The sequence below is a fragment of the Helianthus annuus genome, chromosome 4 (assembly GCF_002127325.2).
Source record: "Helianthus annuus cultivar XRQ/B chromosome 4, HanXRQr2.0-SUNRISE, whole genome shotgun sequence".
NCBI classification, from domain to species: Eukaryota; Viridiplantae; Streptophyta; class Magnoliopsida; order Asterales; family Asteraceae; genus Helianthus; species Helianthus annuus.
The window spans coordinates 9060534-9076461 of record NC_035436.2 but is presented as its reverse complement, the minus strand read 5'-3'; the positions used below and the strand labels follow the sequence as shown (position 1 = coordinate 9076461).

Here is a 15928-nt window from a genome sequence, read left to right as displayed (position 1 = left end):
CATGAAATTGTTATGAATATTGATTTAGAATTGTATGCTCTTGATTTGAATGATAGATTCTAACATGGTAGGATGTTTATGTTACTCAAGGAGTGAACTATGAAAGTTGTGCTTAAAATGCTTGTACATTATGCTAGTCTAGTGATATGCACACCATGTGTTTGACAAAATGCCTAAATGAGTTTAGTTATGGCTTTTGCATGAATACTTGTTAAGATGATGCAACTTTCTCATGACAATGATATATGTGACTAGTAAATGCCATAACATATAATAAGGATTGTGGAATTAATGTTAAAAGAAAGCTAAAGTACGAGATTATGACATATAGGCACAAAGAAGGAAGAAGGCGCAAGTCACTCAAAGGCACAATCATCACAAGATCGCGGTAAGTTCATATGAACTTTATTTACTTTAATGTAGTTTTACGAAAAGTGGTATTTGGTTCTATGGAATTATTGTAAAGGTTCATAACGGGTCGAATGATGTAAGTATATGGAAAAGTATGGTCTTTAATGATTCACGGTGAACGATTCGGAAAGCGATACATTGGATGTTTCCGAATGGAAGTATGGATGCTAATAAGGTAACAAGACATGTTAACGGGTTGAACAATGATAGGTAATTAAAGCATTTTCGAAGTAATATGTGTTTGAACTAATAATGTTTCCGTTATGAAATGTAGGTAAATCTCTTGCTTGAATGCGGCGCACCCGAACCGAACACACACACGAAACGTCGACTCTAAGCGCTTCCGGTCCAAGTTGTTTGTTTGATGGGTTAACTTACCATTTTGATTAGTAAATGTTATTTTGTAAGTGTCTAGTTTGTTAGTAGGAAGTTTGGATACTAAACTTTGTGTAGTTTGTACAAAAGGTTCATGGCGAACCATATACGGTCTTAACTTTGATTATGTTGGAAAGTGTCGTAGTATTAATAGTAATGGTATTGTTAAAAAACAGGGAGAAAGGTACCTATTACGGACGGGTCATGTCAAAATTTTGGTAAAATTGTAAGAAAAAAATATCAAATGAGGAATTTGGGTTCCACAAGTGGAAGTTTATGTTATACGTCAAATGTGAAAAATATGGGCGTTTCAAGTTGGTATCAGAGCCTAGGTTTGAGGGATTTAAGCATCAAGTGCTTGAACTCAAACTGAAAGCTCGTGAGGAAGTGTGTGTTCGTTTCGCGGCGCAAAGCAAGTAAGTATTTTTAAAAGTTGAAAATTTTCTTTTGTAGTATGAATAATTAGTTTCGAAATGTCATTGAATGTTAGGGAATGAATCGTTTCAATTTGGGGTTAGAACGGGTCAAATAATGTATAAGGGGGTTTATAAGCCGTTTGCGTATAAATGTGGGATCCTAAAGAATATGTAGTAATATGGTACCTAAATGTGGGATCCTAAAGAATATGTAGTAATATGGTACCTAAATGTGGGATCCTAGGGAATATGTAGTAATATGGTACCTAAATGTGGGATCCTAGAGAATATGTAGTAATATGGTACCTAAATGTGGGATCCTAGGTTGGCTGGAAATTTTCAGCAACAATTAAGCAACTGGGCACGGTGCACGGTCGTGCACTGGTCGCACGAACGTGCGTTTCCGAGTAAGACAGTGCACGGGCTTGTGCACTGCCAGGGTTCCCAACGTTCTAGGTTATGCACGGTAGTGCAAACAGACGCACGACCGTGCGGCTGCAAAATTCTGCCGTAAGACAGTAAATCATCACCGTAAGCTTTCTTCTTCCACCGTAGCTTACGGTGGCGACCAGACATAAATTTTTCCTTTTTTTTCTTGCATCGTGAGCTAGGGAAGGGCAACCAAAGCTTACCGAGACCGCATGTAGTAACGAAAACTTTAATTTAAACCCTCAAACTCTAATAATGCTTATCAAGTCACAAGGATAGCTCGATATACAACGAGAATGCATGAAATTAAATGTGTCAGGTGAATTAGACTCGAGGGAAAGTACATGTGAATGTTGAGAAGAAATATATGTTACGATAGAAAAGAATGAAAGAATGTCTAAGATAAGAACGACACGATGCGATTGTCAACGACGACAAGGCATGAAGTACGAATAATGAATGGGAAATGTCAAAAAAAAAATGATGTTGAAATATGACGATGGCAAGTATGAAATGAAATCTAATGAATGTGATGAATGTTTTATGTAGATGGCTGATAGAGTGAACGTGAATGACGACGATGAAGCACGCCGAAATGAAATAAGAACTATGGTTGTGGAAGAGGTAAAGAAAGCAATTGAGGCTAGTATACCCCGACTAGCTCAGGAAGTCGAGGGGCAAGTATTGGAGGTAGCTAATACCATGGTAACATCTAAGGTGGAAGAATTGAAAGAAATGATTAGTGAACTGCAAGTGAAGAAAAGCAAACGGAGATGTACGTACAAAGAGTTCATGGCATGTAATCCCTTACCATACAAAGGGGATGTTGATCCGATAGCTTGCCAAAGGTGGATTTCAAGCACTGAAGCCGTGTTTACACGAAGTAGATGTGAAGTGGAAGATCAAGTAATGTTTGCCACGGGCCTCCTACAATTTCGAGCAAAAGATTGGTGGGATGCATACTCGAAGGAATTGGGGGATGATAAAGTACAGTCGTTAACATGGCAAGAATTCAAGGAGTCATTCCTGAAATATTATAGTCCACAATCCGCAATTGATAAGATTCAGGAAGACTTCTTGCGTCTCAGACAGAAGGATGAAACGATTGACGAGATAACAAACAAGTTCCTTGAAAGGGTGAAGTTCTGTGAGGAGATAGCGGGGACGGTGAGGCAAAGGATTGTACGTTACCATGCTATGCTAAAGGCCGAATATCGGGAATTTGTAAATCCCTCCAAGTGTGCAACGTTGAATGAACTAATTGATTGGGCAAGAGATAGAGAAATTGAAATAAAAAGGCAGGTTGAACGGGGAGAGAAAAGAGTAGCGGAGAAGCCTACCAACGCAAGCCCATCGAAAAAGGCAAGACACCAAGATCAAAGCAAGAAAGGGAAAGCAAGTGGTGAAATCCCGACCTGCAAGACGTGTGGGAAGCATTATTCGGGTGAATGTTTGTCGGGAAAGAAGGGGTGCTACAAATGTGGGCGAGAAGGACATCCGTTTTATAGGTGCCCAGAAAACTCAAAGGCGTGTTACAATTGCAATGAACCGGGGCACATTAAAGCGGAATGTCCGAAACTCCAACAAGGGGCAAAGAGAGATGGAAAGAAGGACGAGCCCCCCCAAGGCTCGCGGAAGGATGTTTCAGTTAACCTCGGATGAAGCTAAAGCTAGCCCGGACGTGGTTTCAGGTATATTTTTGGTGAATTCCATGCCTATGAATGTTTTATTTGATTCCGGGGCTAGTAGGTCGTTCATTTCTAATGAATTGTTAGCCCACCCATCGTTTAAGCTTGAAAAGATGATAGTACCCTTAGAAGTAGAAGTTGCTGATAGTAAGAGCTATTTGTTACATGATATTTGTAGAAACTGTAAGATCTTAATCGAAGATGAGGAATTTAGTATAGATCTTGTCCCGATGTACATGGGGGAATTCAAAGTAGTTGTAGGAATGGATTGGCTTGCCCAAAACCACGCTGAAATTCAATGTGAAAAGAAAGTCATTCATATATTAACCTCGGGGGGGGGGGGGGGGGGAACGGGTAAGTGTTCAAGGAGATAGAGTCATCAAGTCGAAATTGTGTTCTCTAGTCAAAGCTGTTAAACATGTGAGGAACGGGGGTAGAGCTTATCTATCTTATGTGATTGACACCAATCGAGGTGTCCCAAAGCTTGAAGATGTGAACGTGGTGAATGAATATCCGGATGTGTTTCCGGAAGACCTACCAGGCCTTCCGCCTGAACGAGAAGTAGAATTCAAAATAGATCTTAATCCGAGTGCAAAACCGGTAGCTAAGGCTCCTTATCGGTTGGCCCCAACCGAAATGAAAGAATTGATGACGCAACTTCAAGAGTTGCTCGTTAAGGGTTTTATTAGACCCAGTGTTTCACCATGGGGAGCACCCGTACTTTTCGTGAAGAAGAAAGATGGTTCGATGCGAATGTGCATCGACTATCGAGAGTTGAACAAATTAACGGTGAAGAATCGATACCCGTTGCCCAGAATTGATGATCTATTTGATCAGTTACAAGGGGCGAGTTGGTTTTCAAAAATCGATCTGCGGTCGGGTTATCACCAACTACGCGTACGAGAAGAGGATGTGCCAAAGACTGCGTTTCGAACGCGGTACGGACATTACGAGTTTTTAGTAATGTCCTTTGGACTGACGAACGCGCCAACTGCGTTTATGGATTTAATGAATCGGGTGTGCCGACATATGCTTGATAAGTATGTAATCGTTTTTATCGACGATATCCTAATATACTCCCGCAGTGAAGCAGAGCATGCTTCCCATTTACGTGATGTATTAGAAACGCTTCGCAAGGAAAAGTTATATGCAAAGTTCTCAAAGTGTGCCTTTTGGCTTAGAGAGGTACAATTTTGGGTCATGTGATCGATGCGAATGGTGTCCATGTGGATCCGTCCAAGGTGGATGCGGTAATGAATTGGGTACCCCCGAAGAATCCAAGCGAAATAAAAAGTTTTCTAGGCTTGGCTGGGTATTATAGGAGATTTATCCAAGATTTCTCCAAGATAGCCTCTCCTATGACAAAGTTAACTAAAAAGAGTGAAAAGTTTATATGGGGCGAAGAGCAAGAAAAAGCGTTTCAAACTTTAAAAGAAAAGCTCTCAAATTCTCCGGTGTTGACATTACCGGATGGAACGGATGGTTTGGTAGTGTATACTGACGCCTCCCGTCAAGGTTTAGGTTGTGTGTTAATGCAAAGGGGTAAAGTCGTTGCTTACGCTTCGAGACAACTCAAGCAACATGAAGGCAATTATCCGACTCATGATCTTGAATTGGCGGCGGTTGTGTTCGCCTTGAAAATATGGAGGCACTACCTTTATGGAGTGAAATGTACAATTTTCTCGGATCATAAAAGCCTCAAATATTTTTTCGAGCAGAAAGATCTCAATATGAGGCAACGAAGATGGTTGGAACTCATTAAGGATTACGATTGTGACATTCATTACCATCCCGGGAAGGCTAATGTAGTGGCGGACGCTCTAAGTCGAAAGGAGTACCCATCCCCGATTCGGGTAAAATCCATGAAGATGGTAGTCACCCCTAAACTCCTTGATGAAATTCGAGAAGCTCAGACGAAATCTTTAAATGCTGTTGACCCAAAGAAAGAAAGAACAAAAGGGTTTATTCATGAATTGGAAGAGAATGCAAATGGTATGAAAACGAGGTACGACCGAATTTGGATACCTCGGCATTGTGAGGTGAAAGAATTATTGTTGAATGAGACTCACAAGTCTCGATACTCCGTTCATCCGGGGGCTACAAAGATGTATCGAGACTTGAGGATGAATTATTGGTGGCCGGGGATGAAAAGAGACATTGTCAAGTATGTTGCTAAGTGTTTGACGTGTTCCCAAGTAAAGGCCGAACACCAAAAGCCGCATGGAAAGCTACAACCCTTGGAGATCCCAGTGTGGAAGTGGGAACATGTAACGATGGATTTGGTGACTAAGCTTCCCAAGACAAGAAAAGGGCACGATGTAATATGGGTGGTCGTTGACCGACTGACCAAAAGTGCACATTTCCTACCTATTCGGGAAAATTTTAATTCAGAAAAGATGGCGGAAGTCTACATGAACGAGATCATATCCCGACATGGGGTTCCGGTGTCTATAGTATCCGATCGGGATACCCGGTTCACATCTCGTTTTTGGAGGAGGTTTCACGATGAATTGGGGACCCAATTACACATCAGCACCGCCTACCACCCACAAACCGATGGTCAGTCAGAACGAACTATTCAAACATTAGTTGATATGTTAAGGGCGTGTGTTATGGAATTCGGAGGAAGCTGGGATGATCAACCACCTTTGGTAGAATTCTCATATAATAATAGCTATCATAACAGCATAAAAATGGCCCCCTACGAAATGCTTTATGGAAGGAAATGTAGAACCCCGGTTTGTTGGGGGGAAGTGGGTCAACGAGAGATCGCGCCAAAAGAAGTAGTGACCAAGACGAATGAAAAGATTGATATGGTTAGGTCAAGATTAAAAGCAGCACAAGATAGGCAAAAGTCTTATGCGGATCGACGAAAGCGACCAATAGAATTTCAAGTGGGAGATCATGTGTTATTAAAGGTCTCTCCATGGAAAGGAATAATCCGTTTTCGTAAACGCGGGAAGCTAGGCCCTCGATACATTGGGCCTTTCAAAATACTCGCCCGGGTTGGGACGGTGGCATATCGATTGGAACTACCACCCGCGTTGGATGGAATACATAACACCTTTCATGTATCGCAATTGCGAAAGTGCCTAGCGGATGAGACGGCGTACGTACCTTTGGATGATATCGAAGTAGATGAGAAGTTAAATTATGTTGAAAAGCCGGCGGCAATAAAAGATTCTAAAGTAAAGCGACTCCGCAACAAATCCATTCGGCAAGTGTTGGTTCAATGGCAACATCGAAAGGGATCGGATCTCACTTGGGAAGCGGAGGATGACATGCAAAGGCACTACCCGGAATTATTTGGTACGTAGTCAGGTTTCGGGGACGAAACCTTTTATAAGGGGGTTGGACTTGTAACACCCCAGTTTTCGTATGTCTTAATATAATAAATTAATAGTGAGGATTTAATGACAAAGAATGGTAAATATAAATTTATGAATATGATTAACTAGGAATGTATAAAAAATAAAAGTTTAACTATCAAGTATAATGCTCAATATTTGAGGGACCAAAGTTGGACAATTGGAAAGATGATTTAATTAAAACTCATAACACAAAACACACACATCAGACATATGTGTGTGTGTATGTGCGACTGGAAGAGGGCAAAGGAAGAACAAACCCTAACTTCACAAATCCATCAAATTAAAAGGGAGATCGGGGTCTAGTTGAATGCATGAGATAAGAATGGTGATCACCTAAGTGTTTCTTGTATCAAGTAAGTCAAATTTTGCAATTTGGTGATGTTTGATTTAGTGGGTTTAGTATAATTCGCGAATGTCTTGTTAAATTCAGTATGATTAACGGTTTCTAAGGGGATTTAGACATCACTAGAGGCTAATTTTTAGTATGAACATGATTAGGGCAAAAACCCATTTGCATGTCAAATAATGCTTAGAAATTGTGAAGTTTCGTATGTTAATTTGATGATTGAATCATGAAATTGTTATGAATATTGATTTAGAATTGTATGCTCTTGATTTGAATGATAGATTCTAACATGGTAGGATGTTTATGTTACTCAAGGAGTGAACTATGAAAGTTGTGCTTAAAATGCTTGTACATTATGCTAGTCTAGTGATATGCACACCATGTGTTTGACAAAATGCCTAAATGAGTTTAGTTATGGCTTTTGCATGAATACTTGTTAAGATGATGCAACTTTCTCATGACAATGATATATGTGACTAGTAAATGCCATAACATATAATAAGGATTGTGGAATTAATGTTAAAAGAAAGCTAAAGTACGAGATTATGACATATAGGCACAAAGAAGGAAGAAGGCGCAAGTCACTCAAAGGCACAATCATCACAAGATCGCGGTAAGTTCATATGAACTTTATTTACTTTAATGTAGTTTTACGAAAAGTGGTATTTGGTTCTATGGAATTATTGTAAAGGTTCATAACGGGTCGAATGATGTAAGTATATGGAAAAGTATGGTCTTTAATGATTCACGGTGAACGATTCGGAAAGCGATACATTGGATGTTTCCGAATGGAAGTATGGATGCTAATAAGGTAACAAGACATGTTAACGGGTTGAACAATGATAGGTAATTAAAGCATTTTCGAAGTAATATGTGTTTGAACTAATAATGTTTCCGTTATGAAATGTAGGTAAATCTCTTGCTTGAATGCGGCGCACCCGAACCGAACACACACACGAAACGTCGACTCTAAGCGCTTCCGGTCCAAGTTGTTTGTTTGATGGGTTAACTTACCATTTTGATTAGTAAATGTTATTTTGTAAGTGTCTAGTTTGTTAGTAGGAAGTTTGGATACTAAACTTTGTGTAGTTTGTACAAAAGGTTCATGGCGAACCATATACGGTCTTAACTTTGATTATGTTGGAAAGTGTCGTAGTATTAATAGTAATGGTATTGTTAAAAAACAGGGAGAAAGGTACCTATTACGGACGGGTCATGTCAAAATTTTGGTAAAATTGTAAGAAAAAAATATCAAATGAGGAATTTGGGTTCCACAAGTGGAAGTTTATGTTATACGTCAAATGTGAAAAATATGGGCGTTTCAAGTTGGTATCAGAGCCTAGGTTTGAGGGATTTAAGCATCAAGTGCTTGAACTCAAACTGAAAGCTCGTGAGGAAGTGTGTGTTCGTTTCGCGGCGCAAAGCAAGTAAGTATTTTTAAAAGTTGAAAATTTTCTTTTGTAGTATGAATAATTAGTTTCGAAATGTCATTGAATGTTAGGGAATGAATCGTTTCAATTTGGGGTTAGAACGGGTCAAATAATGTATAAGGGGGTTTATAAGCCGTTTGCGTATAAATGTGGGATCCTAAAGAATATGTAGTAATATGGTACCTAAATGTGGGATCCTAAAGAATATGTAGTAATATGGTACCTAAATGTGGGATCCTAGGGAATATGTAGTAATATGGTACCTAAATGTGGGATCCTAGAGAATATGTAGTAATATGGTACCTAAATGTGGGATCCTAGGTTGGCTGGAAATTTTCAGCAACAATTAAGCAACTGGGCACGGTGCACGGTCGTGCACTGGTCGCACGAACGTGCGTTTCCGAGTAAGACAGTGCACGGGCTTGTGCACTGCCAGGGTTCCCAACGTTCTAGGTTATGCACGGTAGTGCAAACAGACGCACGACCGTGCGGCTGCAAAATTCTGCCGTAAGACAGTAAATCATCACCGTAAGCTTTCTTCTTCCACCGTAGCTTACGGTGGCGACCAGACATAAATTTTTCCTTTTTTTTCTTGCATCGTGAGCTAGGGAAGGGCAACCAAAGCTTACCGAGACCGCATGTAGTAACGAAAACTTTAATTTAAACCCTCAAACTCTAATAATGCTTATCAAGTCACAAGGATAGCTCGATATACAACGAGAATGCATGAAATTAAATGTGTCAGGTGAATTAGACTCGAGGGAAAGTACATGTGAATGTTGAGAAGAAATATATGTTACGATAGAAAAGAATGAAAGAATGTCTAAGATAAGAACGACACGATGCGATTGTCAACGACGACAAGGCATGAAGTACGAATAATGAATGGGAAATGTCAAAAAAAAAATGATGTTGAAATATGACGATGGCAAGTATGAAATGAAATCTAATGAATGTAATGAATGTTTTATGTAGATGGCTGATAGAGTGAACGTGAATGACGACGATGAAGCACGCCGAAATGAAATAAGAACTATGGTTGTGGAAGAGGTAAAGAAAGCAATTGAGGCTAGTATACCCCGACTAGCTCAGGAAGTCGAGGGGCAAGTATTGGAGGTAGCTAATACCATGGTAACATCTAAGGTGGAAGAATTGAAAGAAATGATTAGTGAACTGCAAGTGAAGAAAAGCAAACGGAGATGTACGTACAAAGAGTTCATGGCATGTAATCCCTTACCATACAAAGGGGATGTTGATCCGATAGCTTGCCAAAGGTGGATTTCAAGCACTGAAGCCGTGTTTACACGAAGTAGATGTGAAGTGGAAGATCAAGTAATGTTTGCCACGGGCCTCCTACAATTTCGAGCAAAAGATTGGTGGGATGCATACTCGAAGGAATTGGGGGATGATAAAGTACAGTCGTTAACATGGCAAGAATTCAAGGAGTCATTCCTGAAATATTATAGTCCACAATCCGCAATTGATAAGATTCAGGAAGACTTCTTGCGTCTCAGACAGAAGGATGAAACGATTGACGAGATAACAAACAAGTTCCTTGAAAGGGTGAAGTTCTGTGAGGAGATAGCGGGGACGGAGAGGCAAAGGATTGTACGTTACCATGCTATGCTAAAGGCCGAATATCGGGAATTTGTAAATCCCTCCAAGTGTGCAACGTTGAATGAACTAATTGATTGGGCAAGAGATAGAGAAATTGAAATAAAAAGGCAGGTTGAACGGGGAGAGAAAAGAGTAGCGGAGAAGCCTACCAACGCAAGCCCATCGAAAAAGGCAAGACACCAAGATCAAAGCAAGAAAGGGAAAGCAAGTGGTGAAATCCCGACCTGCAAGACGTGTGGGAAGCATTATTCGGGTGAATGTTTGTCGGGAAAGAAGGGGTGCTACAAATGTGGGCGAGAAGGACATCCGTTTTATAGGTGCCCAGAAAACTCAAAGGCGTGTTACAATTGCAATGAACCGGGGCACATTAAAGCGGAATGTCCGAAACTCCAACAAGGGGCAAAGAGAGATGGAAAGAAGGACGAGCCCCCCCAAGGCTCGCGGAAGGATGTTTCAGTTAACCTCGGATGAAGCTAAAGCTAGCCCGGACGTGGTTTCAGGTATATTTTTGGTGAATTCCATGCCTATGAATGTTTTATTTGATTCCGGGGCTAGTAGGTCGTTCATTTCTAATGAATTGTTAGCCCACCCATCGTTTAAGCTTGAAAAGATGATAGTACCCTTAGAAGTAGAAGTTGCTGATAGTAAGAGCTATTTGTTACATGATATTTGTAGAAACTGTAAGATCTTAATCGAAGATGAGGAATTTAGTATAGATCTTGTCCCGATGTACATGGGGGAATTCAAAGTAGTTGTAGGAATGGATTGGCTTGCCCAAAACCACGCTGAAATTCAATGTGAAAAGAAAGTCATTCATATATTAACCTCGGGGGGGGGGGGGGGGAACGGGTAAGTGTTCAAGGAGATAGAGTCATCAAGTCGAAATTGTGTTCTCTAGTCAAAGCTGTTAAACATGTGAGGAACGGGGGTAGAGCTTATCTATCTTATGTGATTGACACCAATCGAGGTGTCCCAAAGCTTGAAGATGTGAACGTGGTGAATGAATATCCGGATGTGTTTCCGGAAGACCTACCAGGCCTTCCGCCTGAACGAGAAGTAGAATTCAAAATAGATCTTAATCCGAGTGCAAAACCGGTAGCTAAGGCTCCTTATCGGTTGGCCCCAACCGAAATGAAAGAATTGATGACGCAACTTCAAGAGTTGCTCGTTAAGGGTTTTATTAGACCCAGTGTTTCACCATGGGGAGCACCCGTACTTTTCGTGAAGAAGAAAGATGGTTCGATGCGAATGTGCATCGACTATCGAGAGTTGAACAAATTAACGGTGAAGAATCGATACCCGTTGCCCAGAATTGATGATCTATTTGATCAGTTACAAGGGGCGAGTTGGTTTTCAAAAATCGATCTGCGGTCGGGTTATCACCAACTACGCGTACGAGAAGAGGATGTGCCAAAGACTGCGTTTCGAACGCGGTACGGACATTACGAGTTTTTAGTAATGTCCTTTGGACTGACGAACGCGCCAGCTGCGTTTATGGATTTAATGAATCGGGTGTGCCGACATATGCTTGATAAGTATGTAATCGTTTTTATCGACGATATCCTAATATACTCCCGCAGTGAAGCAGAGCATGCTTCCCATTTACGTGATGTATTAGAAACGCTTCGCAAGGAAAAGTTATATGCAAAGTTCTCAAAGTGTGCCTTTTGGCTTAGAGAGGTACAATTTTGGGTCATGTGATCGATGCGAATGGTGTCCATGTGGATCCGTCCAAGGTGGATGCGGTAATGAATTGGGTACCCCCGAAGAATCCAAGCGAAATAAAAAGTTTTCTAGGCTTGGCTGGGTATTATAGGAGATTTATCCAAGATTTCTCCAAGATAGCCTCTCCTATGACAAAGTTAACTAAAAAGAGTGAAAAGTTTATATGGGGCGAAGAGCAAGAAAAAGCGTTTCAAACTTTAAAAGAAAAGCTCTCAAATTCTCCGGTGTTGACATTACCGGATGGAACGGATGGTTTGGTAGTGTATACTGACGCCTCCCGTCAAGGTTTAGGTTGTGTGTTAATGCAAAGGGGTAAAGTCGTTGCTTACGCTTCGAGACAACTCAAGCAACATGAAGGCAATTATCCGACTCATGATCTTGAATTGGCGGCGGTTGTGTTCGCCTTGAAAATATGGAGGCACTACCTTTATGGAGTGAAATGTACAATTTTCTCGGATCATAAAAGCCTCAAATATTTTTTCGAGCAGAAAGATCTCAATATGAGGCAACGAAGATGGTTGGAACTCATTAAGGATTACGATTGTGACATTCATTACCATCCCGGGAAGGCTAATGTAGTGGCGGACGCTCTAAGTCGAAAGGAGTACCCATCCCCGATTCGGGTAAAATCCATGAAGATGGTAGTCACCCCTAAACTCCTTGATGAAATTCGAGAAGCTCAGACGAAATCTTTAAATGCTGTTGACCCAAAGAAAGAAAGAACAAAAGGGTTTATTCATGAATTGGAAGAGAATGCAAATGGTATGAAAACGAGGTACGACCGAATTTGGATACCTCGGCATTGTGAGGTGAAAGAATTATTGTTGAATGAGACTCACAAGTCTCGATACTCCGTTCATCCGGGGGCTACAAAGATGTATCGAGACTTGAGGATGAATTATTGGTGGCCGGGGATGAAAAGAGACATTGTCAAGTATGTTGCTAAGTGTTTGACGTGTTCCCAAGTAAAGGCCGAACACCAAAAGCCGCATGGAAAGCTACAACCCTTGGAGATCCCAGTGTGGAAGTGGGAACATGTAACGATGGATTTGGTGACTAAGCTTCCCAAGACAAGAAAAGGGCACGATGTAATATGGGTGGTCGTTGACCGACTGACCAAAAGTGCACATTTCCTACCTATTCGGGAAAATTTTAATTCAGAAAAGATGGCGGAAGTCTACATGAACGAGATCATATCCCGACATGGGGTTCCGGTGTCTATAGTATCCGATCGGGATACCCGGTTCACATCTCGTTTTTGGAGGAGGTTTCACGATGAATTGGGGACCCAATTACACATCAGCACCGCCTACCACCCACAAACCGATGGTCAGTCAGAACGAACTATTCAAACATTAGTTGATATGTTAAGGGCGTGTGTTATGGAATTCGGAGGAAGCTGGGATGATCAACCACCTTTGGTAGAATTCTCATATAATAATAGCTATCATAACAGCATAAAAATGGCCCCCTACGAAATGCTTTATGGAAGGAAATGTAGAACCCCGGTTTGTTGGGGGGAAGTGGGTCAACGAGAGATCGCGCCAAAAGAAGTAGTGACCAAGACGAATGAAAAGATTGATATGGTTAGGTCAAGATTAAAAGCAGCACAAGATAGGCAAAAGTCTTATGCGGATCGACGAAAGCGACCAATAGAATTTCAAGTGGGAGATCATGTGTTATTAAAGGTCTCTCCATGGAAAGGAATAATCCGTTTTCGTAAACGCGGGAAGCTAGGCCCTCGATACATTGGGCCTTTCAAAATACTCGCCCGGGTTGGGACGGTGGCATATCGATTGGAACTACCACCCGCGTTGGATGGAATACATAACACCTTTCATGTATCGCAATTGCGAAAGTGCCTAGCGGATGAGACGGCGTACGTACCTTTGGATGATATCGAAGTAGATGAGAAGTTAAATTATGTTGAAAAGCCGGCGGCAATAAAAGATTCTAAAGTAAAGCGACTCCGCAACAAATCCATTCGGCAAGTGTTGGTTCAATGGCAACATCGAAAGGGATCGGATCTCACTTGGGAAGCGGAGGATGACATGCAAAGGCACTACCCGGAATTATTTGGTACGTAGTCAGGTTTCGGGGACGAAACCTTTTATAAGGGGGTTGGACTTGTAACACCCCAGTTTTCGTATGTCTTAATATAATAAATTAATAGTGAGGATTTAATGACAAAGAATGGTAAATATAAATTTATGAATATGATTAACTAGGAATGTATAAAAAATAAAAGTTTAACTATCAAGTATAATGCTCAATATTTGAGGGACCAAAGTTGGACAATTGGAAAGATGATTTAATTAAAACTCATAACACAAAACACACACATCAGACATATGTGTGTGTGTATGTGCGACTGGAAGAGGGCAAAGGAAGAACAAACCCTAACTTCACAAATCCATCAAATTAAAAGGGAGATCGGGGTCTAGTTGAATGCATGAGATAAGAATGGTGATCACCTAAGTGTTTCTTGTATCAAGTAAGTCAAATTTTGCAATTTGGTGATGTTTGATTTAGTGGGTTTAGTATAATTCGCGAATGTCTTGTTAAATTCAGTATGATTAACGGTTTCTAAGGGGATTTAGACATCACTAGAGGCTAATTTTTAGTATGAACATGATTAGGGCAAAAACCCATTTGCATGTCAAATAATGCTTAGAAATTGTGAAGTTTCGTATGTTAATTTGATGATTGAATCATGAAATTGTTATGAATATTGATTTAGAATTGTATGCTCTTGATTTGAATGATAGATTCTAACATGGTAGGATGTTTATGTTACTCAAGGAGTGAACTATGAAAGTTGTGCTTAAAATGCTTGTACATTATGCTAGTCTAGTGATATGCACACCATGTGTTTGACAAAATGCCTAAATGAGTTTAGTTATGGCTTTTGCATGAATACTTGTTAAGATGATGCAACTTTCTCATGACAATGATATATGTGACTAGTAAATGCCATAACATATAATAAGGATTGTGGAATTAATGTTAAAAGAAAGCTAAAGTACGAGATTATGACATATAGGCACAAAGAAGGAAGAAGGCGCAAGTCACTCAAAGGCACAATCATCACAAGATCGCGGTAAGTTCATATGAACTTTATTTACTTTAATGTAGTTTTACGAAAAGTGGTATTTGGTTCTATGGAATTATTGTAAAGGTTCATAACGGGTCGAATGATGTAAGTATATGGAAAAGTATGGTCTTTAATGATTCACGGTGAACGATTCGGAAAGCGATACATTGGATGTTTCCGAATGGAAGTATGGATGCTAATAAGGTAACAAGACATGTTAACGGGTTGAACAATGATAGGTAATTAAAGCATTTTCGAAGTAATATGTGTTTGAACTAATAATGTTTCCGTTATGAAATGTAGGTAAATCTCTTGCTTGAATGCGGCGCACCCGAACCGAACACACACACGAAACGTCGACTCTAAGCGCTTCCGGTCCAAGTTGTTTGTTTGATGGGTTAACTTACCATTTTGATTAGTAAATGTTATTTTGTAAGTGTCTAGTTTGTTAGTAGGAAGTTTGGATACTAAACTTTGTGTAGTTTGTACAAAAGGTTCATGGCGAACCATATACGGTCTTAACTTTGATTATGTTGGAAAGTGTCGTAGTATTAATAGTAATGGTATTGTTAAAAAACAGGGAGAAAGGTACCTATTACGGACGGGTCATGTCAAAATTTTGGTAAAATTGTAAGAAAAAAATATCAAATGAGGAATTTGGGTTCCACAAGTGGAAGTTTATGTTATACGTCAAATGTGAAAAATATGGGCGTTTCAAGTTGGTATCAGAGCCTAGGTTTGAGGGATTTAAGCATCAAGTGCTTGAACTCAAACTGAAAGCTCGTGAGGAAGTGTGTGTTCGTTTCGCGGCGCAAAGCAAGTAAGTATTTTTAAAAGTTGAAAATTTTCTTTTGTAGTATGAATAATTAGTTTCGAAATGTCATTGAATGTTAGGGAATGAATCGTTTCAATTTGGGGTTAGAACGGGTCAAATAATGTATAAGGGGGTTTATAAGCCGTTTGCGTATAAATGTGGGATCCTAAAGAATATGTAGTAATATGGTACCTAAATGTGGGATCCTAAAG

The 15928-nt window shown here is 40.3% G+C and overlaps 2 protein-coding genes and 3 long non-coding RNA genes across 5 annotated transcripts; all 5 read left to right on the top strand.

Annotated features, from left to right (window-relative positions):
• The first annotated feature begins 330 nt into the window (after positions 1-330).
• On the top strand, positions 331-943 carry LOC110934353. Its single transcript, XR_002588259.2, has 2 exons — positions 331-388; positions 686-943. It is a non-coding gene; the product is annotated as an uncharacterized LOC110934353 (long non-coding RNA).
• Positions 944-2180: 1237 nt separating this feature from the next.
• LOC110932882 lies at positions 2181-3293 on the top strand. Its single transcript, XM_022176135.1, has one exon. It carries the CDS (start codon positions 2181-2183, stop codon positions 3291-3293), a length of 1113 nt encoding a protein of 370 aa, XP_022031827.1.
• Positions 3294-7591: 4298 nt separating this feature from the next.
• On the top strand, positions 7592-8204 carry LOC118491704. Its single transcript, XR_004891983.1, has 2 exons — positions 7592-7649; positions 7947-8204. It is a non-coding gene; the product is annotated as an uncharacterized LOC118491704 (long non-coding RNA).
• Positions 8205-9441: 1237 nt separating this feature from the next.
• On the top strand, positions 9442-10554 carry LOC118491424. The gene has a single exon (XM_035989200.1). The coding sequence runs from the start codon at positions 9442-9444 to the stop codon at positions 10552-10554; it is 1113 nt and encodes a 370-aa protein (XP_035845093.1).
• A 4296-nt stretch (positions 10555-14850) lies between these two features.
• LOC110934352 lies at positions 14851-15463 on the top strand. The gene is made up of 2 exons (XR_002588258.2): positions 14851-14908; positions 15206-15463. It is a non-coding gene; the product is annotated as an uncharacterized LOC110934352 (long non-coding RNA).
• Positions 15464-15928: the final 465 nt, after the last annotated feature.